Source organism: Notamacropus eugenii, chromosome 7 (genome assembly GCF_028372415.1).
Source record: "Notamacropus eugenii isolate mMacEug1 chromosome 7, mMacEug1.pri_v2, whole genome shotgun sequence".
In the NCBI taxonomy this organism is placed as follows: Eukaryota; Metazoa; Chordata; class Mammalia; order Diprotodontia; family Macropodidae; genus Notamacropus; species Notamacropus eugenii.
Window position 1 is genome coordinate 141,332,305 of NC_092878.1, and position 23,725 is coordinate 141,356,029.

Sequence of the window (23,725 nt, forward strand, 5' to 3'; positions counted from 1 at the left end):
CTACCCACAACCCCCCTTCCTCCAACCTCTGCAAAGATAAGAAGGAGATGCATTTTCTCAACCCTTCCCCCATTATAATTACATAAATGATCAGTCAGAGCAAAGGGAAGCCTGACCACTAAACCCTCTGGGAATTGTCATTCTTCCCAGTTTGGGGAGAAAATAAACTAATGGGAAATCAGCCCCCGAATAGGAGAAGAGGCAGAGTTTTGATAGAGGACAACTATAGCTCATGAGGGATTTGAGGAGAGAAGAAATCTGAGCACAGGACATGAGAAGCAATGCAACTGTGGATGCTAGAGACCGGGGCATCTGCATTTCCTTTTTTTCTTTTTTCTTTTTTTTTTTTTAAGAGCCCTGAGAAGTAACCTCTGCATGAACAAGCAGAAAAGCACCTGACTGTGGAGGAATATTTAGGGAAAAACAAAAAAGGAGGAAAGGGTGATCTCTATCCTGCCCCTGCCTTACTTCTGCTTTATTGTGTATGTATGTTTTTTAGTATTGTTGGAAGACTACAGTTGCCAGGTTTTTAATACTAATTTTTTATAAACATCTGTGACTAATCTTGTCATTAAGTTCTCTGGTGTCCCTTGTTTATGACTAGAGAGTATGGGAGAGCAATTAGAACAAGTCAGAAGTGGGGGTCTTTCTCAGTAGAGGGTCTGGAAGCTAAAACTCATGGTTAGAGAGTCCTGCTTTCTAAATGGGAACATAGCATGAGTTAATTCACAGGGGCAAAATCACTACAAATTCAGGTCCTGTTGTACAAATTTGTTTTGTTTAGAGTTTTTATTCTTTGCTTGTCCACTGTTGTAGTCACTGTGTATAGTATTTCTTTGATTCAACTTACTTCACTGTGAATCAGTTCATATGTCATTCCATGCTTCTTTGAATTCATGTCAGTTACTTACCATGGTGTAGAATTGTTCCGATCATTCCCTAATCAGTGGGAATCTACTTTGTTTCTAATTCTTTGCTTTAACAGTGTTACTTTGAGAACTTTGGACTCCTTGAGATAGTATGAGATCGATAAACTAGTCTTGTTTACAAAATAGATTTTTTCAAATCCTTTTCTAAAACTGAGTGAAAGCTATTAACCTTAGCATAAATTGGGTTAATATTTACTGAAAACCATCTCCAAAATTGAATCAGTTGTTTGAGTAACCAGTTGTTTTCAGCAGGCAAGATGGACGTAACTTGGGGAAAAAATACTCTTAAAATAAAATGTAACCCAGTACCCCTGTTCATTTTTCAGAGCCTGTTCCTACTCTCTCTTCATGGCAGTGTGACAGCATTGATTCAGATGAAGCACGCCTTTCCCCACAGGCAGGGCGCCTGATTCACCAGCTTCTAGATGAAGACAGCGATCCCATGCTGTCCCCTCGATTCTATGCTTATGGGCAGAGCCAGCAGTACCTGGATGACACGGAAGTGCCTCCTTCCCCCCCCAATTCACATTCTTTCATGAGGTATACTTTGGTTTGCTGATGATCATATGTATCATCTCCACAACATTAGAAAAGGTGGGAATGCAGGTTTTTTTTTTTTTAAATGTGACTAGTAAATATTAATAAAAAATAGGAAAAAAATGGAAACTCTTCACTAACGTGAAGATCAAATGTGGAATTCTTCACTTTCTTGTTTAGAAAAAGTGGTCTGTTGTTTCCCTTCTCCCTAAATGAAGCCCATTACGAGGTCTCTGTTTCACACATTGAGACTGACTTCCCTTCCCCCATGAGAACATAGTTTTATTAGAGTCACAACCATTTAGAACCAGTTTGGAATGTGGCTGATAGTAATCATCACAGTTTGATTTAAACGCTTCTTTTTCCTGAGAAGGCAGCCAAGCAAAAATGAGAAAGAAGCACCATGTCCTCTGTGAGACAGGGTAAGAAGGCATGAAAATGGCAATCATCTTCTTTTAATAGTAGGAAATATGGCACCCAAGGCTGCACAGTTAATAATTAATTTCATTTCTTTCAAGGGAACCGAGAAAAGTAGAACTTTGAATGTATGCCACATGGCATGCACTGTCCCTAAATGTCAGTACCCCTTTGTCATGTTCCTAATAGGAGAAGGAGCTCTTCTTTGGGATCTTGTGATGATGACCAAGAAGACCTAACACCTGCACAGTTAACTCGCCGGATTCAAAGCCTTAAGAAAAAGATCAGAAGGTTTGAAGACAGATTTGAAGAAGAAAGGAAATATAGAGTAAGATGTTACATATACTTCTCCCTTCTCTCAGCCTCCTCAATTCATTGACCCCAGAAAGACGTCACAAAACAAAAACAATAAGATAGAACATCCTCAAATTAATGGAGATTTTTAGTGGACTCCATAATAGAAAAGTCAATTAAAAATGAAGTACACAGTGTAGTGTATAATATAGAGCCACTCTTGCAAATGCCACTTAGACCACTTAGGTGGTTGCTATTTTTCCCTTCCCCCTTCTAGGGGCAGGACTGAAGGTGTGGGGAATCAGTTTTCGTCAACCATGGCTAATGTCTCCTCCCTGACATACTTCCTTTCCCCATAATTATCAGTTGATACCAGTCAGTTAGACTAACATCTCCCCAAAAGTCTGTGACACATTCATCCAGCAATAAATACAGAAACAAAGGAAGTTGGACTCCAACTTAGACACAACTGTTGAAAGTCCTTCTGCATGAGTCCTCCATACATTCTCCTTGGGAATGGTGTAGATTTTCTGCTTTACTCCAGAATCTGCCTTTGCTGATTAAATCTAATATGTGCTGAGCTCCTAAGAACACTGTCACCAACCATCTCTGTCCCATGGTGTTTCTAGTACGCCACTGAAAAGTCTAAATTCTCTGATCCTCCAAAGTTCACAAGGTCTTTTTCCAGCCAAAGTGATGTGGAGGTCAAGGCACTCTTTACCACTAAGAAATTTTTTCTCATATGTTTTGCTATAGATTTCCACATCTCAGCTGCTAGACACTCAAATCTCTGAATCCAGAATAGATTCTTGGTTTTATATAAGCCCCACAGGGTATAACCAAGTCTTCCCTGTGCTAAACAAGTCCTAACAGACTTCCTGTCATACCCATTTGAAATGATTGAACTTAGTTCAAACTTCTGATTGATTCATTTGATGTGTGCTGTTACCTGACAAAGGTATCGAGGTATTGTGTCTTGTAGGTTACTTTAAGTGGGATGGGGTGACCTGCTTGATTGACTTAATTAACTTTCATCCTTATTATACTGGTAACACAATGCATCAGCATTTCCTAGGAAGTTTTCTCAAAAGCATCACAAGTGGTATAATGAACTAGAAGCTTTATTCCTTATTAGTGAGAAGACAGAAGAGACAACGTAGTAAAAATATAACATAGTAATATAATATAATAATATAACAACATAATAAAAATATAATAATATAATAAAATCTCATAATTAGTTAAAACAATTCAACATTGTCTTCTTTAGAAATTTATGGAATTACATTCTCCAAAAAAATTCTATTAACTCTATCCTTTTTAGTAATCACCAGGATAAACAAGGGAAAGAAGCTGTGATTTTGATCTGTATTTTGCCTCTCCCTTAAATAGACCAAAACACTTAGAAAAGGCTGAAAATGATTTACAAAGGGAACACAGTCATACAGAAGGAGAAGCATATCTCCAGAAAAGTAGATAAAAAGGATCATAAAATAATTATGTTAAAGGGCAGCTCATTAAGATGCCAGAAAAGTTGCCTTTGATTTGGACACATATAATTTCCTACATTGTAAATGTACTTCAGCTTCCTTTTCCTTTTTTAAATGCAATGGATGGAGCAAACAATTTCTTTTTCCAACCCCAAAATATTCAATCTATGCTTTCTTCTTTTAGCCTTCCCATAGTGACAAAGCAGCCAATCCAGAGGTTTTGAAATGGACAAATGACCTTGCAAAATTCCGGAAACAGCTGAAAGGTAAAAATTCAAACTGTATAGCTACCCTAGTATGGAATCATGCTGTTTTCTCCATCTTTGGAGGGGAAACACAAAGATATATGGGAGAGTTAAGATTCCTGAGAGACACTGCTGACATTTCTATTACGCATTCTTCTCCCCGCATTTTCCCAAGCAAGCAAAATCACAGGAAAATATAAATCTGCTAACATGGCAAATTCCAAAGAAGGTCTGTCATTTACTCAGGTCATTGTTAGACCTTACTTCTGTGCTTTGTGATGGTTACCCTGGGTTCTCAGAGGTTGTGCCAGTATAATCAAAGCTCTAGAATGTCCTATCAAATTAGAAAAACTTCAAGTGTCAGTCAGGTACTATCTGTTTGATTCTAAAGATAAGCATAGTTTAGTTTGAAAGCACTCAATGCTAGATTGGCCACAAAGGAATATTTTCTTTTTAGGTACAGCTACACTCAAAGACACTCTACCAAATTATGGATGACTGTGTTCTATGTCAATAGAGGGAGTGCATCAACAAAATATTTAAGTAATATTAGCATATTTAACTATTTAACTCATATATAGTGGTTGAGCTAAGTAATGCTACATCAGAGGTTCATGTGAATGCAGATCTCCAAGTAATCCAAGAGATTTTTTCATTATCAAGGGTTTGCTTCTCTGGGTTATTCAATCTAAGCCTTTCAGCCTAATCTTACAATTAGATATTGCCTGAGAAAGACAAATGGAGCCAGGACAACTGCTAACAGGAGAGAATCACAATTTATGTCTGTTGAAATTGGTTCTTTTTCATTCTTGTCCTTTTTTCTCTTTTTCTGAATTTGTGACATGGTCTGTTTTTGTGAAGGTGGTGGGCACAGCTAAGATTAGGCATATTTCATTCTGTTCCCATTCAGTATTCTCCAGAGGTCTACCATATTTAACTTTTCTAAAATTCTATGAGTTCCTTCCTTTGTTTTTAATTTATTTTTTGTTAGATTTATCTGAGAGGGGTAAATTGAGGTCCCCCACTATTAAGGTTTTTACTGTCTAACTCTCACCCATTTAAATTTTCCTTTTAGAATTTAGATGCTCTGACCTTTAGTACATATATGTTTAGTATTGATATTATTTTACTGAATATAGTACCTTTCAACAAAATGTAATTTCCCTATTTATCTCTTTCAATTTAGACTCCTTTTGTTATTGCTTTTCTCTGAGATCATAATTAATACCCTTCATCTGAAGTACAATAGAATCTTCTCTGGACCTTTATTAAAATTCTGCGTGCATCCTTCTATTTCAGATGTGTTTTGTGTAAATAAGTATTGTTGGATTCTGGTTTATAATCCATTCTGCTATCCTCTTCTGTTTCATCCCTTTCACATTCACAATATTGATGTTAGTTGTATATTTCCCTCTATCTTATTCTCTTACATTTTTCCTTCTTTCTGTTTCCTGCCCCCCTTTAAAAGTTTATTTTTCATCTGACTACTCCCTCCCTTAATTTACCCTTGTTCTTATTTTCCTCTTTCCTTATTGTTTTTCTATTTGATGAAATATATTTCTGTACTCAACTCTGCGTATGTATGTATATGTGGGTGTGTTTGTGTACTCTTTCCTCCTTTAGCCAATTCAGATGAGTGAAGTTCATGTATTTTCTGCTTCCCCCCACACACCCTCCCTACTCTTCTGCCCTTTTACTTCTGTGCCCCGGCTATGTGAGATAATTTCCTCCCATTCTTTCTCTCACTTGCCTCTTCAGAGTGCATTCCTCTTTCCTTCCCTTTGCATTCTTCTTTTCAGATCATCAAAACACAACACAACCACTCCCAGGCCTTCTGTCTGTTTAGACTACATCTATGATCCCTGTTGATGACAGAGTTCTGAAAGGAAACATGTGTTATCTCCCCATATAAGAAATGAAAGCAGTTTATCTTTATTTAATCTTTTAGGGTTGCTCGGTCATGTTTAGCCTTTTATTCTTTGCTTGACCACTGTGATTGTACTTCAGATTTTTTGTGCAGCTCTGTTCTTGTCATCAGGAAAACTTTTTCACCTATAGGATTATATTCAGTTTTTTTCTGGGTAAATTATTACTACCTGCAAGCCTAGATCTTTTGCCTTCTGGAATATCACATTCTAAGCTCTTTGCCTTTTTCATGCTAACTTATGTGTGGTCCTGATGGTGACTTCTTGGAATTCTTTCTTTCCTGAAGCTGAAAGATTTTTTCCTTCCACTTGGGAGCTCTGGATTTTGGATATAATGTTCCTGAGAGTTTTCATTTTGGAAATTGCTTTATGAGATTACCATTGGATATTTTCTATGTGCCCTCTGGTTCTAAGAGATCTGTAAAGGTTATTTTTATGATTTCTTGAAATATGATGTGTGGTCTCTCTTTTTTGATCATGACTTTCAGATAGTTGAGTGATTCTTAAATTTTCGGTCTTTAGTTTGTTTTCCTGGTCAGTTGTTTCTGATATACTATAGGAAACATTTTCTTCTATTTTTCTATTCTTTTGACTTTCTTTTGCTATTTCTTAATGTCTTGTGGAGTTTCCATTTGCTCCTTTCTAATTTTCACAGGGTTATTTTCTTGGGTAGAGTTTTATCCCTCTTGTTCCAAGCTATTTTTGAAATAAAAGTTATGAAGTGCCTACTGTGTACCAGGCTTTGTGCTAAGCCGTCGGGATACGAAGAGGCAAAGGATAGTCTCCCTTAAGGAGCTTACAGTCTAAAGGGAGAGACAACATGCAAACAAATTCTTTTTTCTATAGTTTTTTTTTTCCATTTTTCTTCTGCCACTCTCTTTTGGTTTTAAAATCAGTTTTAGCTTTTAAAAAAAATCTTGCTTTATCTGTTTGGGAATTCCCATTGAATTTCTGCCTAAGCTATGTTTTTGAGACTTTACTTGGAAACGTTTTGGAGTCATTCTCTTCTGATTTGTCAAGCTTCCCTGTCACCATAACAGGTCTTTATGGTGGGATTATTTGTATTTGTTTGCTCATTCTTATAGCTTAATTCTTTACTTTGGACTTTTTCCTAAGGGCTGAGCTCTGCAAATTGCTGGGAGGAATGTGCTGAACTTTTGCCCTCTTCAGCCCTTCTGGTACTTTCTTGGGTTATTAAGAATTGCATTATTCCAAGATGCAAGATCCCAGATTCCAAGTTCAAGCTGGGGACCTGAAAAGTTGTTTCAGAGTGATCTGGCCTAGGGCGGTCTCCTCACTAACCTTCTGGTCTAAGCTTCCTAACCTACATTTGGGTCTCAGCAAAACAACCCTTGGTTTGTCTCCTAGTTGGAGGTTCCGACAGGTCACTGCTGGATTCAGCCCTATCAACCTTCTTAAAGCTCTCCATGTTCAGAGCAATAGAACTGCAGGTTTCCCTTTGGACTTGGGTATTTTACTGTAGAATTCAAACAAAGCTGGATGTTGGAACTCAGTCTTTCTTTGTTTCTGGGGTTAGAATCACAAAGCTGCTGTTTGCTTAACTTGTCCTTCATTCAGTTTATAGCTACAGCCCATGACCATTCTGCCATCCTTAGGTACAAATCCCCTCCTCAGTCCAGCATGGATCTGTTTCCCAGAAATGGGGAATAAGTAGCAGAACTACAAGACAGCACCCATTCTTATAACTTGAAGTAGTTCAAAGACTCTCTGGAACGTCTTCCACAGCTTGGTCCTCTTTCAGTCCCTGGATGCTGGGATGTGGTACATTCCTGGCCAGATGCCATCTCCAATGTCTGCAAATCTCTGTGTCTGTTTCCCTGTGCTGACCTGCATTGGAAAAAATAACTTACTGTGATTTTTTTTCTCAGAGTTCCTAATCAGGATTATTTCTAGTTTATAGATGACATATGTCATGATTTTTCTAGAGCTTTAGGGAAAAGATACGGTGGGGAGCTAGGCTATGCTTCTTCCTGATACTTTGCCATTTTGACCCTGCCAGTCACTGTTTTGGTTTGTTTTTTTTTTTGGTAACTAGAGTCCAAACTAAAGCTATCTGAAGAAGAACTCGTTCCCCAGATGCGCCAACGAAGCAACACGCTCCCCAAGAGTTTTGGCTCTCAGTTGGAGAAGGAGGATAAGAAGCGAGAGACAGCAGATAAAGCCATGAAACCCAGTGTTGAAGCTACCCTAGAATCTATTCAGAAGAAGCTACAAGAGAAGCGGATGGAGACCAACCATCCTGAGGACATTAAGGTATGGGAATGAGGAGGGGAAGTATCATACTTTGATTCAAAAAATGTTCATTGAGTACCTACCACATAGCATTATCAGTGGTGTTCTGTAGCCCTCCGTGATGCAGAGCCTTACATGCTGGGGGACCTTAAAATGTGGTAGATATAACAGAAATTTTAGTAATTAGAGAATGATTATTCATGTAGAGATCTTCTATACCACCGGGTACTTTAAGAAATGCTTCTTAACTTGGTTAATGTCATGACTTTAGCTGATTTTCCCTGTATTCTAGGTCAGAGCTTCTTAAACTTTTTCTGCTCCTGACTCCTTTTCAGATTTATTGGTGTTACATGGCTGAGGGCATGCTTTGTTGTGTTCATTTGTGTGATGTACCACTGGCAAGCACTGCTCGAAACGCCTCAGATTTATTACACATTTGATTTTTAATTTTAATTAATTTTTAGTCATTATGCATTCAGAAACCTTCTACTGTTGCCAAATTTTTTGTGACCCACAGTTTAAAAAGTTCCAGATTTTGTGCAAAGAAATTCATTGGGTTAAGTGAAACAACATGATATAGGAGAAAGACCTCTGGTTCTTAAGTCAAGAGGACTTGAGTTTGAATCTTACCTCTGATACTACCTGTCTGAATTTGTGCAAGTCACTTAACTTCCCTACATCTCATTTTTTTCATCTGTAAAATGAGAAGGCAGGACTCGATCATCCTTTTCAAGTCCATATCAACCGTGCTATGTTTGTATTTCTGTTAAAACTCAACCGGTGATTCTCTGTGATAAAATAAGTACAATCAAAACTCTTAGACCTAAGCAGAATCATTTCTACTAGAAATGGAATATTAGCCTAAGACAGTCTGGCTGTTACAGGTGCCTGACTCTTCACTACAACACAGAGATACTTTCAGTGGTCGGTTTGTTGTTGTTGAGTTCATGATCCAGTGCTCTATCCATTGCACCACCCACCTGCCCTCAGAGCTTAATAGCTGTTCATTATTGATAGTGACGCTGTGATGCTATTGTATTCTGACAGTATTGTCCATAGAGCCACCAGTAATCAATTTCAGAATAAGCTACGAGACAAAGGAACTGGTGGAATACTAAGTATTTCAGGTTTGTATTTGGGTAAGTTATTTAAAGACACTGAAATATTAATACATGTTATTTTTTCTTTCCTTTCTCCACTATATAGGACATGACCAGAGACCAGATTGCCATTGAGAAAGTGGCTCTGCAGAAATCTTTGTTGTATTATGAGAGCATCCATGGAAGACCGGTATGTAAACTGCTCTGTCTTTTTGACTTGGGAGAAAAATCAGTTTTCAAATAAAATTTAGTAATATGAAGATTCTCTCTGCCTTACTGAAAATCAGACAGCAGTAGGGTTGATTGGGAATCTCTGAACTGGCAGGCTATACCTAGCTTAGCCAACTCAGCTCTCTCATCTTCTTTATTATCATTTGTCAAATAAAGGGATTAGACTAGATGATATCTATGGTCCTTTCCAATGAGAAGATCTAGATAATGAAGCTTCAAGTAGATACGGGAGTTATAATTGCCCTTTTGAGATAATAATCCTTTCTTCACACATTGGATTGAGCTTCCTTCCATGTGATCGTGCTATTTTCTACTCAGAACCCTTCCTGACTCCCTCTTGTCTGGATAAAACACAAATTCTTGGCTTTCAAGATTGTCTCCAGTCTGACATCATGCTTTCTACCTTTCCTATCTCCTATTATTACCACCTCCTCTACCCCATCCCCACGTGCTTTCTGAAGTTGGTCTTTGATTGAATTTGGAGAACTGAAAATGACCTATATACATCCTTGACTTTCCGTCTTCTGGGCCTTTGCCCAGATTATCCCCTAAATGCCCTTTTCTTCTTACCTGCCTGTTGAATCCCACCCATCCTTTAAAACCCCAAATACTTTTCTGATCCTTCTAGGTACTAATAGTTTTCCCCCCACTTGAGCCTTTTATTCTTGGAAGCACTGAGACATCATCATTTTTTATTAGTTACTCTGTATGAATCATATTCTCCTACTAGGTTATTATCAGGTGTGTCAGGGCAAGAGCTAGGCCTTATCAACATGTTCTGTTTCCCATTGCCAAACATATTTGCTCTGTTGTATAGCATGAATTTAAAAATGCTTAACTGAAGTTCAGTTCATGAATGTCTTTGAGCAAGGATTTCCATGGGAATAAATATGCACTCAGGAGAACTGGCTACTGTTGGCATGGTGGGCCTGAGGTCACTCAAATAAGGTGAAAGCTCACCAGTCAGAGCCACCAATCACAGGGGTGACAACCCCACTCCTGCCTACGTGCGGGAAATGGGTGTATGTAAGCACTTAGCTCACAAGGTTTTGGTGAGGATTAAATGAGATCCCATAGAAATCACTTTGCAAACCTTAAAGCATGACATAAAAGCTCTTACTACTATTATTACATCAGCCTTGCTTATAAAAAGTTCAGTAGGAGTGTTAAATTTAGTATTCATATATATATGCCCAAATTGAGACAGACCCTGTTCATCCACCCTAGGCATCCTTCTTGGCCACTCGGGACCTTTATTATTATACTTTTTGTCAATAGTGGGATTACCCAAAGTCATTTCCATGTCATGATGAATCACTGAAAGAGAATGCTAGTGGATCATTTCTACTTTATTTCAGAAAATCCCTAGCATTGGAAATACTCATTTCTGTTTCATTTTCTAATCCATATGAGATGATGTGGACTATCTTGTCAGCACTATGGAAAAGGTTAGACACAGATCAATAAATTAATAAATAATTTATCATATTTATGAATTAATAATTTATTATGTTTATAAATAACAAATTAATAAATAGTAATAAAACTTTCATTTCCATCTCTAAGACAAATTGAGGGCTTTTATTATTTAAAACAAAAAGATGGCCAACACAAGTGTAAATGTTTAGCAAGTCCACGTAGCAAGTTAGATCTTTGTTATGTAGTACTTCGCCATTTCACAGCATGAAAGATTTGTCCTCTTATAAGCCAAAAAAAGAAATTCAGTACTCTATTTCTTTTATAAACATAAATTTTAAACTAATCCCTTAATAAGTATTGGTCAGTTAGGTAGTGCTATAGATAACAGTGCCAGGCCTGGAGTCAGGAAGACACATTTTCAAATGTGGCTTCAGACATGTACTATGTGACCCTGGGCAAGTCGCTTAACCCCATTTGCCTCAGTTTCCTCATCTGTAAAAATGATCTGGGGAAGGAAATGGCAAATCATCCAAGTATCTTTGTCAAGAAAACCCTAAATGGGGTCACAAAGAGTTGGACAGGACTGAACAAAAACAACACAATTTTTCAGAGAATAACTATTATTTCAGGGTTTAGGGGAAGTGTAGTACTTTTGGTAAAGATAAATCAATCACAGAAGATAAACAGCTTTCAAATCTAGCCTTTGTGATGTTTCTTTGGTTAATAAATAGTGAATAATTGATTAGGATATACTTTCCAGACTAGTGGGTACATTGCAGGAAAATTAGGTCAGAATAGAAAGTCAGCGATAGTTTTAAGTTTGATTCCTTGGCTAATAAGATGGCAGTGCCAAGTTTTTATTTCTGTAATTCATTGATTCTGAAGCAAATGTGCTCTAGCTTGCTGCCTAGCCTAAAAAATCAAGCAATACCAGCACTTCAGTGCCACAGACATTTAATGGCAAGAGGACTGACTTCAGAGTCAATAAAACCCAGGTTCAAGTTCCATCTCCAATACTTACTGGCTGTGTGACTTTTAGCAAGTCAACCTAACCTCTCGATGTGCCAGGCAGCTCCCTCAGACTGTGAATTACTAAGAAGGTGCCATCCTACAGTGGTAAAGTTTCTTCATCTGGGATTTCCCAATACTAATGAGATCACAGGTCTAGTCGCTCCCTGTAACTTTTTTGTGTACTAGGCACTATGTTGGGCACAGGAATTAAGACAGCCAAGGAGCTTACATACTGTTACTGAAATAAGCAGTGTATACCCCAGAATCATTTTAGGAAGAGAGAGTATTCACTGCAGGTGAAAATCAAGGAAGGCCTTGTGTCAGCGGTGGCATTTGAATGGATCTTTGAACAGAGGATGGGCTCTCAGAAATGAATGTGAGGAGAGATTCTGGAAGAGCAGAGGTGACCCAAAGGGAGCAGCTGGAGTGGAATGTGAGGGGAGGATCAAGGAGGTCACTTTGACCAGAAGAACCAGTGTGGGAAGGGGGAGTAAGATAAGAGCAGCTAGAAGAATCAATTGGATCCAGATTGTAAAGAACTTTAAAGACTAAAATCAACCATCTGAATTTGAGGTACTTTAAACTAGTAACTTTCAGGATCACCAGACTTATCCACAGTTCAGGTAGATATGGACTTTGAGGTCAGATCATTACTAGGGAAATAACCCTGAGCTTAATCTAGGGGAAACCAAAACTCACCCACCACAACTACTCCCAATCCTAAATAAATATCTCATTGTGATTTGGATACATCAATGATTAGCCTACAAATGCTAATTAGGAAAAAACATTTTGGCACAAGGAACTAGGGATAGGAACTAGACCTTTCTCAATAGAATGTAAACCTCTTGAAATCAGAGACTGTTCCATTTTTGCCTTTGTATCCAGAAAGGTAGCATAGAGTAATAAATGGATGGACTCAGAGCCAAGAAGACCTGGGACCAAACCCCACCATCAAACCCCGACACAAACTATACTGATATACATGCTGATGTGCATTGTTAGAGGGAGTTTCCTCACCTGGGAGCTCCCTAAACCAATGAAAGTAAAAATCCAGTCCCTATACCCTAATGGCTGGTACATAATAGGTACGCAGTAATTTCTTATCTGATTGATTGATAATTACATGCTTAGCCACAATCTCCTTCAAATTTTTCTCATTATTCCATGGCCCTCTGACTCCACTGGGCAGCAGTGAAAAGTCTAATGTATTCTACTTAGTAACATTTAAGAAGTGTTGGAAAGTCTCATGAGGCAGGTTGCTACAGATAGGAATCTTTACCCTTTCCCACAGCCTTCTTGCTGAATAAAATAAAAAAAATGACATGTACAGACAAACCCAGCCAGGAATGCTAAGTCTGTTTTTCTGTTAGGATCTTCAAGGTTAGCTGAGTAACTAAGGGTCACATGTGTGTTTGTACATGAGTGTCACATGTGTCTTCGTCAACCTATGCTTGAAATTATGCTGTTAAAAGCCTGATAGACTTTACTAATATTATCTTAAGTGTTGATAAGACTTATTGAGTAAATGGTATTATTTACATAAATAGTTATTACTGAGAAGATTTATGGCTTGGGATTGAACAATTTTCCTTTTTACCAGTGATCCTTTAACCCTGAAGCTCTGCTTACTAAGATAGTTGGCATCACAAACTCTGGAGAAAGGTGAACTAATTGTCCTGTTTTTCTTTTTCAGGTAACAAAGCATGAACGTCAGGTTATGAAGCCATTATATGACAGATATCGGCTGGTCAAACAGATCCTGTCACGTGCCAACACCATTCCCAGCATTGTGAGTAAAATACTTTCCTAGTTTTGGGTATGTAGGTGACTTTTCAGATCCTTATTACTATCATTTAGCAGCCTGAGAAATTTTTTCTAAAATTTCTTTTATTTTCAATTCAGGGAACAAAACAAACATTTCTATAACAGAGTACAATTTTAAGAAATCATTGCACAGAAAACTGCAAGTCTACCATGTACAAATTGCTATTCTCTCCAAATATACTACAAAATTATCATGTAAATTTTTCCTGTTTTTATTCCCTCCCCACCCCCCTGAGATGGCTGCCATCAGACACAAATGTATGTGCATATACACACACATACATATATATTTACATATAGATAAATATATTAACCTGTATATGCATATATACACAAATATATATATATACATATACACAAACATATATGTGTGTACATATATATATGTAAAATCATTCTATACATCTGTTTATCAATTCTTTCTCTGGATGCAGAGAGTATCTCTCTTAATGTGTCAGCCTAAGAAATTTCTAGTCAGCTAATTGGAAGAATGAAGAATTCATTAAAACGTTTATGGCTACATATTCCACAAATGGGCAAAACTGATCAAATAAAGCCTATCAGTTTCCCCCTTTAAATCTTGTTTTTAAATTTAAATGTAAAAATCGAATTTTTAATCATCACACTAGTTCCTGCTCCTTTGAGCAGTGTATTTTGCCCACACATAAAATTCTATTGGTGTCCCTCAGATCTCTACTCTAAACTTATTTTCTATGCAGACTTGGGCAGGAACACCAGTGGCACGCAGTGCTCCCTCATAACCAGTGTCAAAACTGAACTAGTCACACCCCCAGACCTCCTCCTCCCTATGAAGGCAGTTTATAATACTATCATAGCTTCTCTGAAACGTTTATCCAAGGAAAGAATCTATCCTTCTTGGGCTTCTGGCTTCAGGAAGATAAAAGTTCCACTTGTAGCAAGAAAGGGGGTCTACTTAGGGGGTTGAAAGGGAGTATGAAGAGGAAAGGGGAAAGAGTTTTAGAACGATTGTGAAATGATCTTATTGTCCACAACACTTGGCTGTTTGCGGTAAGCTCTCCACTTCTTTGACCTGGGTGTTCCAGCTGTTTTATGTTAAAGAATTCCCCAGCACTGATGGGCAGTGGCTTGAATATGTTATCATATGATCCACTTTTTGAAGGTGATGTTTTGGAAGGTAATATCCTGTTCAGCACATACAGGTGGTACCTTAGTTTTGAGAATACACAGGCATACATTTATACAGTTACTTTCTACCCTTTCTCATACGTCTCTGATCTCTCCTTCCTTGTCAGCCAAGGAATTCCTAATGCCAATTCTATATCAGTGCTATTATTGTCAAACACCTTTAGTTCTACTAATATATTCATGACAGGCCTTAAAAACATCTCTCAATGACACATCTTGTCACTTTATGTTGTGATTGAAATTCACATACAGTGTTAGGTTGAATTTGTTTATTTTTCTGACCCTGAAATTCCTTTGCGATTCTTGCGATTATTATTTTGGGGTACTTCTTTTAATAGAGGAGGTGTTCATTAGAATGATGAAGCCCAAGAGGCATCAAATCCAACCAGTCACTTTAGATACATTCCAGCAAGATTCTTTCCTATCTAGATACTATAAAATTAAATTAAATTAACAAACAAATAATTGGGTTATATTCCATGATTCTTATTTTCCTCTAAATAGAAGCTAATATATAAACTAGTGAGTGAAATTAAAAAAAAAAGGGTTGGGGGGCAGGGAGGAAAGGAAGAAGAGAAAACGATTCACAATATAATTTACTTGTCAATATTGGCCACAGGGTTCCCCTTCCAACAAGAGGAGAAGTCCTTTGCTACAACCAATTATCGAGGGTGAAACAGCTTCCTTCTTCAAGGACATCAAGGTGAAGCCATCAAACTGCTAATAACTAGTCCTGGCAAGTCCCTACCTCTCACATCAATGAAAACTATATTGACATTTGGTCCCCAGTATTATTTCTCTGTAATGTCTCCAGAAAATCACTAACTTCATGAATGTAGTCAACTTTGAATATTTTTTTCTTTTTATCATAGATTAGCTTATTTCCTTTGCTTCATTTCCATTTTTTAAAAACTTTGCCATGAAAAGCTTTTGGTATGCTTGATTTCATAATTAACACAAGCTTCTGGAATGAATTTTCTTCCTTCCAAATCTCTCCGACTTCTAACAGTGAGAGGTCATTTAGCATCTGAGATCATATTTTTCTACCTGTCCTGGGATTTTTTTCCTGCTCTATATCTTCCTAACTAGATACCGAGAAAAAACACTATTTTTTGCAATATTTTTCATATATGAAGTTGGTAATTCTGACCTACCTCAGTTCAGCATGTGATTTGTGTTCTTCATATAGTTGCAGTGGTAGAGTTACAAGAAACTATCCCCTTTTTATGGCTAGTCCCCTCTTCATCCAATTGCAAGACTGAATATAGGTGTTCAGTCTAGGTCAGGAATGAGGAACCTGCAGCCTCTAGGGCACTTATGGCCCTCTAGGTCCTCAAGTGAGGCCCTTTGGCTAAATCTAAACTCCAGAGAACAGATCTCCTTACTAAAAGGATTTGTTCTGTAAAACTTGGATTCAGTCAAAAGGCTGCCCCCGAGGACCTAACAAGCCATATGTGGCCTTGAGGCCACAGGTTCTCCACCCCTGGTCTGGGTTAATCAAAGTTTTTTTTTTTTTCTGTTTACTTCTAACTGACCCATAAAGAGATCAGTTCCACTCACCCTGACTTTGTTATATCATATGCCAAAATGAAACTCTCAAAATTTATCACTCTTGATCTTTGATAGCACCTCTTGAAAAAGGCATGTGACTGATCGAGACATTAGTGAGGTTTCAGATTCAGACATTTTATCTTTTGCAAAGATAATGTGAAACTGAGTGTAGTTGTGTCTGATCAAGTTATTTGTTGACCAATTCAAATACCATATTTTTTCCTGTGAATTTGAACACTTGTATATGAAGATTAGAGCGTTCTTCTGGTATCTGCACAGGACAGAGCTGTTACTACATAAGAACACTTACTCTCCATAATATTCAGAATTTGATAGTACTTGCCCTACCACATGACCTGTGAACATACTTCCAGTTTGTCATTAGAAAGAAAACTTTAAAAATTCTTACCCTGTAGTTGAAATCATCTTCTTACCCTCTTCCAGTCAGTGTTATGTAAGGGAATTCATTTCATATATTTATGTTAATGTTACATTAAATGTATCATGTTAAATGTTTTATCAGCCGAGATCCATAGGTCCATAGGTTTGAGAACCATGCTTTCTCCTAAATCGTGTTGGTGCTATGGGCCCACTATATCTAGAAACAGAGTAAATGTAATTGGGAAATGTTTGGCAAAATAAATAAAAAATACAATGCAACATAAATAATGTTTTCTAAGCCAGTATGCAGCCGGCAAGGATCTGTTCTTTTTTTGAGTTGACACCCCTGATCTAAATTATTGACAAAAATGCTGGAGAAGACAGGACCTACCAAGAAAGAGGCAGGTGATACCAATGTAGGGGGTGCTAGTAACCTGCTAGTCATGTTAGACATACAACCAACTATGAATCCACTATAGTGTGGATCTAGACCACATTTTTTGTCTTATCGAAATAACTGACATTCATATAGTACTTTCAAGTTTACAGAGTGTTTTATATTTATTAACTTATTTGAATCTCATGATAAAACTATAAATAATATCTCCATTTTACAAATGACTGAACTGAGCTTCAGAGAGGTTTGATGATTTGCCTGTGATCAAACAAGTCAGGTTTTACTGACTTGAAAACTAGCACTTTATCACAAGGATATCTCAAGAGACATTGCCAGATGCCTTGATGAAATACAGATTCTTCTGGTCTGTCTGTCTATTAACAATATTCAAAAAACGCAAGTGAAATTAGTTTGGCATAAATTTCTGTTAACAAGCCCAGATGGACATTGAGTACAGAATGATTACAGTGGTCCTGAGGCATTTAACAGTCAGTTCCTGAATTCTTTTATGGTTTCCAATACCTGTCTTTTGGAAAATTGGGATGTTTCCTGTGTCCAATCTTCTGCTGATTTTTGTCTGGTTGGTAATCATAGTGCTTAGTCATCATGACATGTTCTTTTAATACTCTGGGAAGTAAATGTGTTGAAATCTGAAGACTTGCCTTCATTTGTAAAGGCTAGATGATACTGCATTATTATGTCTTTTTCTCTTTCTTGAGTTTCTCTTTGCCCTTTAAAAGCATTCTTCAAACTGGAAAGGGTCAATAATTCTTGAGAGAGAAGCTTTTACTGACTCTGCTTTCTCTTTCTTACCTGTTGGTATTATGCAGTCTGCCTCAGATGGTTGGAAGTCTGTCCCCTTTCCCCTCCTCATTCATCTTCCACTTTTAAGAGGCCTTTTTTGTTTTCCTTCCTTAGCAGTTGTTTGCTAGTTGAAGGTTTTCTTCACTTTCACTTTCTTGGCATTATTTTTATACCTATCGTCCTTGGCCATGTGAAAGTCCTTGCTTCTGAGGTCCTTCTTTTTACATATTTCTTATAAATGTGAGTTCATCAGAGATTTACCCTAGGCATTTTTTGATTTCTTCAAATGCTTCCCCTTTTTTCCTCAATGATGGTGTCATCCGATTTCCATGACCCCTTGAACCATATCTTTTTTCTCTACCCATGGGGAATGATACCTATTTTTATTACAGCCTTCTTGAAATCTGCTTATCTTAAAGTCTGATATATGTATGACTATGCTCAATGTTCTCCTACTTGGCTATTATGAAATCTCACAAAATATCATTACTCTGTCAATATTCCCAGAACTTCCACATGGCCAACTAGTTCTTACTTGTCCTTCCGAATAAAGTGCAAAGTAACAGCAAGGTGGCTCAGTGGATAAACACTGAATCTAGAGTTGAGAAACCTAGAGTTTAAATCTCACCTCAGACGCTTATTAGCCGTATGACACTGAACCAGTCACTTAATTTCTGCCTGCCTCATCAGTAACATGGTGATAATAATAGTACCTAATCCCAAGGTAGTCATGAGGACAAAATGAAATGAATTTATCCAACATTTTGCAAACTTTAAAGTATTTTATAAATACTAACTATCATCATCTTCATCGTCATCATCGTCATAATCTCCCTCCTCCACACTGTCACAAAAGCAAATGACTTTCATTGTCTACTTTTTAAATTTTGATTTTGTTTTAATTTATTTCCTTTGTGTTTGCACTGCCTTTATTTCTAAATACATTGTTCCCATATCCCTTACCCAATAAATCATCCCAGGTAATTTTTAAGTAAGTTTTTCAAAGGAAGAGATAAAAACAACTCAGCCAAACCAATCAGTACATTAACCTTGTGCACACAAGATTCCCTACCCATAGTCTCCTCCCTCTGTAAAGATGATTTTCTCAGTTTTTTCCCCCAGAACTAAGCCTGGTCATTCTAGCAGCCAGCATCTTTTATTGTTCTTTTCTTTTACGTTGTTGTCCCTGTACAGCTTCTGTTCTTGCTTCTACATCACTTGACGTCAGCACATGCAGCCTTTCCAATTTCTTGGAGTTTTTCATATTTGGCATTTGTTAGAGTTTAGTAATATCATATTACAAATTTGTTCAGGCATTCCCCATTACAGGGGCATTGACTTTGCTTTGATTGACTTGAGTAGAATTGGACTTGTAAACATTGTCTTGATCATTTAAATTTTCTATGGTAGCATATACATAGTAGGTGCTTAATATGTTTGTGATGGTGAGAATAACCAGATTAAGAAAAGGACTGATGTGTATCTCTCTAGGAGGAAGAGGATGGTTCAGAAGATGATAGCAACGCAAAGCCAGATTTCACAATCCCCATAGAAACTGACTTCTGCTTTCTGGACCAACTTGAAGATAATGCTGATCATTTTGTTTCCCCTTTGGATGATAAATTACCTCCAAAAGGCAGTCAGGATATGAGACTCTCCAACCTTCATGCTGCATCTATGTATGTCACACTTCTTAAAGCTTTTTATTTTCATGAATTCTACTTTTTTCAGCCTTCTTATTAAGATAAATGTACAGACTAAAATGATAGGACTTATTTAGGACTGGCTCTCCAGTCAAAGACATGAATTATGTGATTTCCCTAGGCCTCAGTTTTCTAAAGAGGAAGTTAGACTATATGGCTCCAGAGGGGCCTTACAGCTTCCTATGTGTGGTCCCCTGACTGGTGCAGAATTAAGAGTAAGGTTTTTTTTTTAATTCATTAGTTTAGAGAACTTCCTAACATGTCGTCTTAGTTCCTGCCTCAACAAGAAAAAGATGTTTATAAATGACTCCACATGAATCCGCACTTCACAATTTGATACATCTCAGGTACAAATCCTCTCTCTTTTGTAAAGCAAAATATGGCAAAGGTCAACATGGGACTTCATAAGCCCTAACGACCCTTAAAATAGCAGGTCTGCCATGATATCCGCTCCTGTGACCCCAAAGTTTTCTCTTCATACTACTCCAAAACTATCCCCATTGGTTTTCATTTTTGCTGGATTGCTGTGGGGTTTTTTGTTTAATTTTGATTTTCTTTCATTTTTTAACCTCCTTAGACATGAGCTCTTAGAACAACTTCAAGAAGTGAAAGAAGAGAAGAAAAGAATTCGAAAAAAACTTCGTGACTTTGAGGATAATTTTTTCAGACAAAACTCAAGGTACTTCATTTTCCCCCTTTCTTTCTAATCCGTCTTATGCTCATCTGGAGCTTCACTGTGTTACTTTCCTTGGGTATATCTTTCAGGACCCCTCATTCTCCGTAGCCAAGCTTTTGTTCTTTCACTAAATGATCTCCTGGGAAATTAGGGTCCAAGAAAGAAGTAAAGTATCCCATGCTCCTCTTTAGGTAGAAGAGTAACTAGAGTTGAAATGATTTTTTGGAAACTGAGATTGAGGGTGGTGGAGGAAGGTGAGGAATAGAAAGTAGCACCATGAAAATTGTATTTAATCAATTTAAAATAATCTGAGTTGGTTTTAGAACAAAACTGATCATGAGGTCCTAGTGTGGCAGGCCTAGAGCTGGGAGGCACCTCAGAGGTCACTCCTTTTATAGAGGCGGAAACCAAAGCTCAGGGAGTTTAAATAACTTTCACAAGGTCACCCTGGTACTAAGTATCAGATGAGTTTTGAACCTCTGACTCCAGAGCCAACACTCTTTCCACATTACTGTATTGTCTCAGATGACCCACATAATAATGACACGTGCATTGTTAAAGTCCACACAGGAGGCCCAGGTCATGCAGCTTATAGTCCAAGTGAAGAACTTATCTACGATGAGAAGAAAGAGAACTTTGTTCTCTTTTGTTGACAGGCATTATTCCACTTTGTCCTTGTGCAATTTCTATGACACATTTTAAAAGCAGATTTCATTTGTCATTCATTTGTGCTTAAGGTCACATAATAAGTCAAAGGCAACGCTGAGTAAGGTAACTGGAACTCTTTTTTCTTTCCAGTTAAGTTCCAGTCATTAAAATACATTGTTCGTTCACCAAGCTAAACATCATAATGACCCTAAATTCAGAGATTTAAAAAGCCCTCCTGGTATAAGTGATGAAAAGTTTGGAGAGATATTTTTGAAAATCTTCCCATAGAATGTTAGAGATAGATGAGACCTTGGAGGTCATCCAATCCAACACCCTCATTTTTTACAGATGAGAAACCTGAGGTCTAAAGAAAATAGAAAGTGGAAATTATGATAATAAAGATGTATGTTTAATTAATTAAAATAGTTGAAATAGGTCTTAGAATAAGTATGTTCATTCTTTGCTTTTAGTTTTAAAACCATATTATGTTTTTTTAAATACACAATTTTAAGGTTCATATTCTATACCATATTATATTTTTTAAAAATATACATTTTTAGAGTTCATATTCTGTATATAGATTAATGTTCAAGGGAAGAACTTACCTAGGTAAGATGTAAACAAATGTAGCAGGCAAGCATCCTGACATATCCAGGAGGGCCTGATGGCACAGGTTCTTAGGTCTTCTTTTCTTAAAGGAAAGCAACTTTTGAGGGGTCTTTAATCACATATACCAACAGAGAAAATACAAGCAGAGAAGTAAAGATCGACAGGGCTTGTAACTTTCTGACCATAAGCAATACATGCATCACAGAACAACAGTCAGATCCAACTGTCTGACTATTCCATATGTACATAGTTACCAGAGAGAGATACACCAGCATCTGGGTTCTCAAAGGCAGGGAGGTGCTCCTTAATGGTTACCCAAAGTCTCATCTGGCATACAGAACCTCGCCTTAGAGTATATATACACTTTTCAGAGCTACAGGCTATTAGGACCTTCATGACCTGGTGCCTCATTAATTAACAAAAGGTGTGGTCCTTCCTCATCAAGCTTCCCTTAATGGTCTTCACCTGAGGCCTATCAATGGGAGGGAAGATCTTTAACTCCGATTACAACTAAGTATCTAAGTACCAATTTAAATAAAGTGTTCTCTTTGTAAACTAACCAAAATCTCTTTGGTGACTTGGGTTAATGTCAAATGTTCCTGGTTTGCATTAATTATTGGCAAGACATGTAAAATAAAATACAATCCCTCTGTAGTATTTTATAGGGGAAAGAAAGGAAAGAAACTAATATCATCTCCTCTTTGTATTTCTATCAGAAATGTCCAGAAGGAAGACCGCACTCCAATGAGTGAAGAGTACACTGAATACAGACATGTGAAGGCAAAAATAAGGCTTTTGGAAGTGCTCATCAGCAAGAGAGACATTGATTTAAAGATCATGTAAAAAATCCCTTCAGAAAAGACTCAGTTGGATTGAGTTATTGAAGGATTCTTCACAAGACAGTCAGCAGCTCTCTATGAAACTAAGAAATCCAGTGGTGTTCAGTACAAAGGACAGCTCCAATCATACAGGCTATTTGGTCTGAGCTCTAATCATTCACTTACGTATTGTCTACTGAAAAAGAAACCTTTGTTTAGGAATGTTGTATCCAAGTCAACATTTATGCACATACACATACATTTCACTGTGGTGCAGACTTTACTAATATAAGCTGTTTCGTCATTAAGTTTAGATACACTAATCCTACACATGACCCACAGTAATTTAACATTCTGAGAAACACAAAGAACTGTTCCATTTAACTGCGAAAAAAATAATCTCAGGACTTTGATTCACTTACAGTCTGCATGCTGTGGAGTCTTGTGTTCTCTTTGGACCCAGTTCAGTTAAGTGTTTCTGTGAATTAGCCCGATATGCTGCCTTGCCTTTCATTGTGACATTTTAAATAGCACTACGCCATCCACCATCTTTGTTCATGGCTTGGCTTTTACTTCAACACAAGTTGATGGCAGCTGAGACCAGAATGACAAATACTCTCTTGATTAGTAATTTTATTTCATATTTCTTCAACTGAGCAACAGATTTCATACCTTGGCTATGACTGGGCAGCAAACAGCAGCCCAGGTAAGATGATAAGAAGACAGCAGAGGCAGTGACAGTAGTTATACTGGCTTCAAGTAACTGGTGTGCTACCTGAAAAGTGATTTCTCTTTCTGTGTTAAATTAAAAAACTTAAAAGTCCTCATTTAACATTGACTCAGACTACCCACATGCCTATAGCAACTACAGTTTATGTCTGATCTTTTCTTTTGATTAAAAAAAGGAGACAAACATGCTGGATTTTTATTTTCAGTGACTGGGTATGGTACAGGAGGTAGGCCCCTGTTCTAGTTTTCCTAAGTTAAAGGCAACCATGGGCTGGTAACAGGAAGCCAGAAACTGAAGAATAAATTATTTCTTCAAAGGTGATCTCCAAGGCAGAATATTGTTCACATCATTTTCATTGAAAAGATGTAAGTAGAAAACAGTCGAATGCTGATTCATTTTCTTTGCTGGTTATTATCATTATTGAAGAATATTTGATAAATCCATATGCATTGACTGACCTGTTAGGACCAGGCAATTAGAAGATTTCAATTCATCCACTTCAAAAGTTGAAATTGTAAGTGTGACAATTCACCCTGTGATTTATCAACTTTTCTACTTATCCT

The 23,725-nt window shown here is 37.4% G+C and overlaps 1 protein-coding gene across 3 annotated transcripts in view; it reads left to right on the forward strand.

Moving 5' to 3' along the window:
- The window catches only part of FAM13A (family with sequence similarity 13 member A), a 91,439-nt gene extending 68,094 nt beyond the window's left edge, over nucleotides 1-23,345 (forward strand). For all 3 annotated transcript variants that reach the window (XM_072625429.1, XM_072625428.1, XM_072625430.1), the window contains exons 9-18: nucleotides 1,256-1,469; nucleotides 2,073-2,211; nucleotides 3,852-3,933; nucleotides 7,894-8,111; nucleotides 9,297-9,380; nucleotides 13,548-13,643; nucleotides 15,465-15,548; nucleotides 19,470-19,657; nucleotides 20,259-20,360; nucleotides 22,331-23,345. In XM_072625429.1, the coding sequence (XP_072481530.1) occupies nucleotides 1,256-1,469; nucleotides 2,073-2,211; nucleotides 3,852-3,933; nucleotides 7,894-8,111; nucleotides 9,297-9,380; nucleotides 13,548-13,643; nucleotides 15,465-15,548; nucleotides 19,470-19,657; nucleotides 20,259-20,360; nucleotides 22,331-22,457 (1,334 nt within the window). In that variant the 3' untranslated portion in view covers nucleotides 22,458-23,345. The remainder of the gene's footprint in view (nucleotides 1-1,255; nucleotides 1,470-2,072; nucleotides 2,212-3,851; nucleotides 3,934-7,893; nucleotides 8,112-9,296; nucleotides 9,381-13,547; nucleotides 13,644-15,464; nucleotides 15,549-19,469; nucleotides 19,658-20,258; nucleotides 20,361-22,330) is intronic.
- The last annotated feature ends 380 nt before the right edge of the window (nucleotides 23,346-23,725 follow it).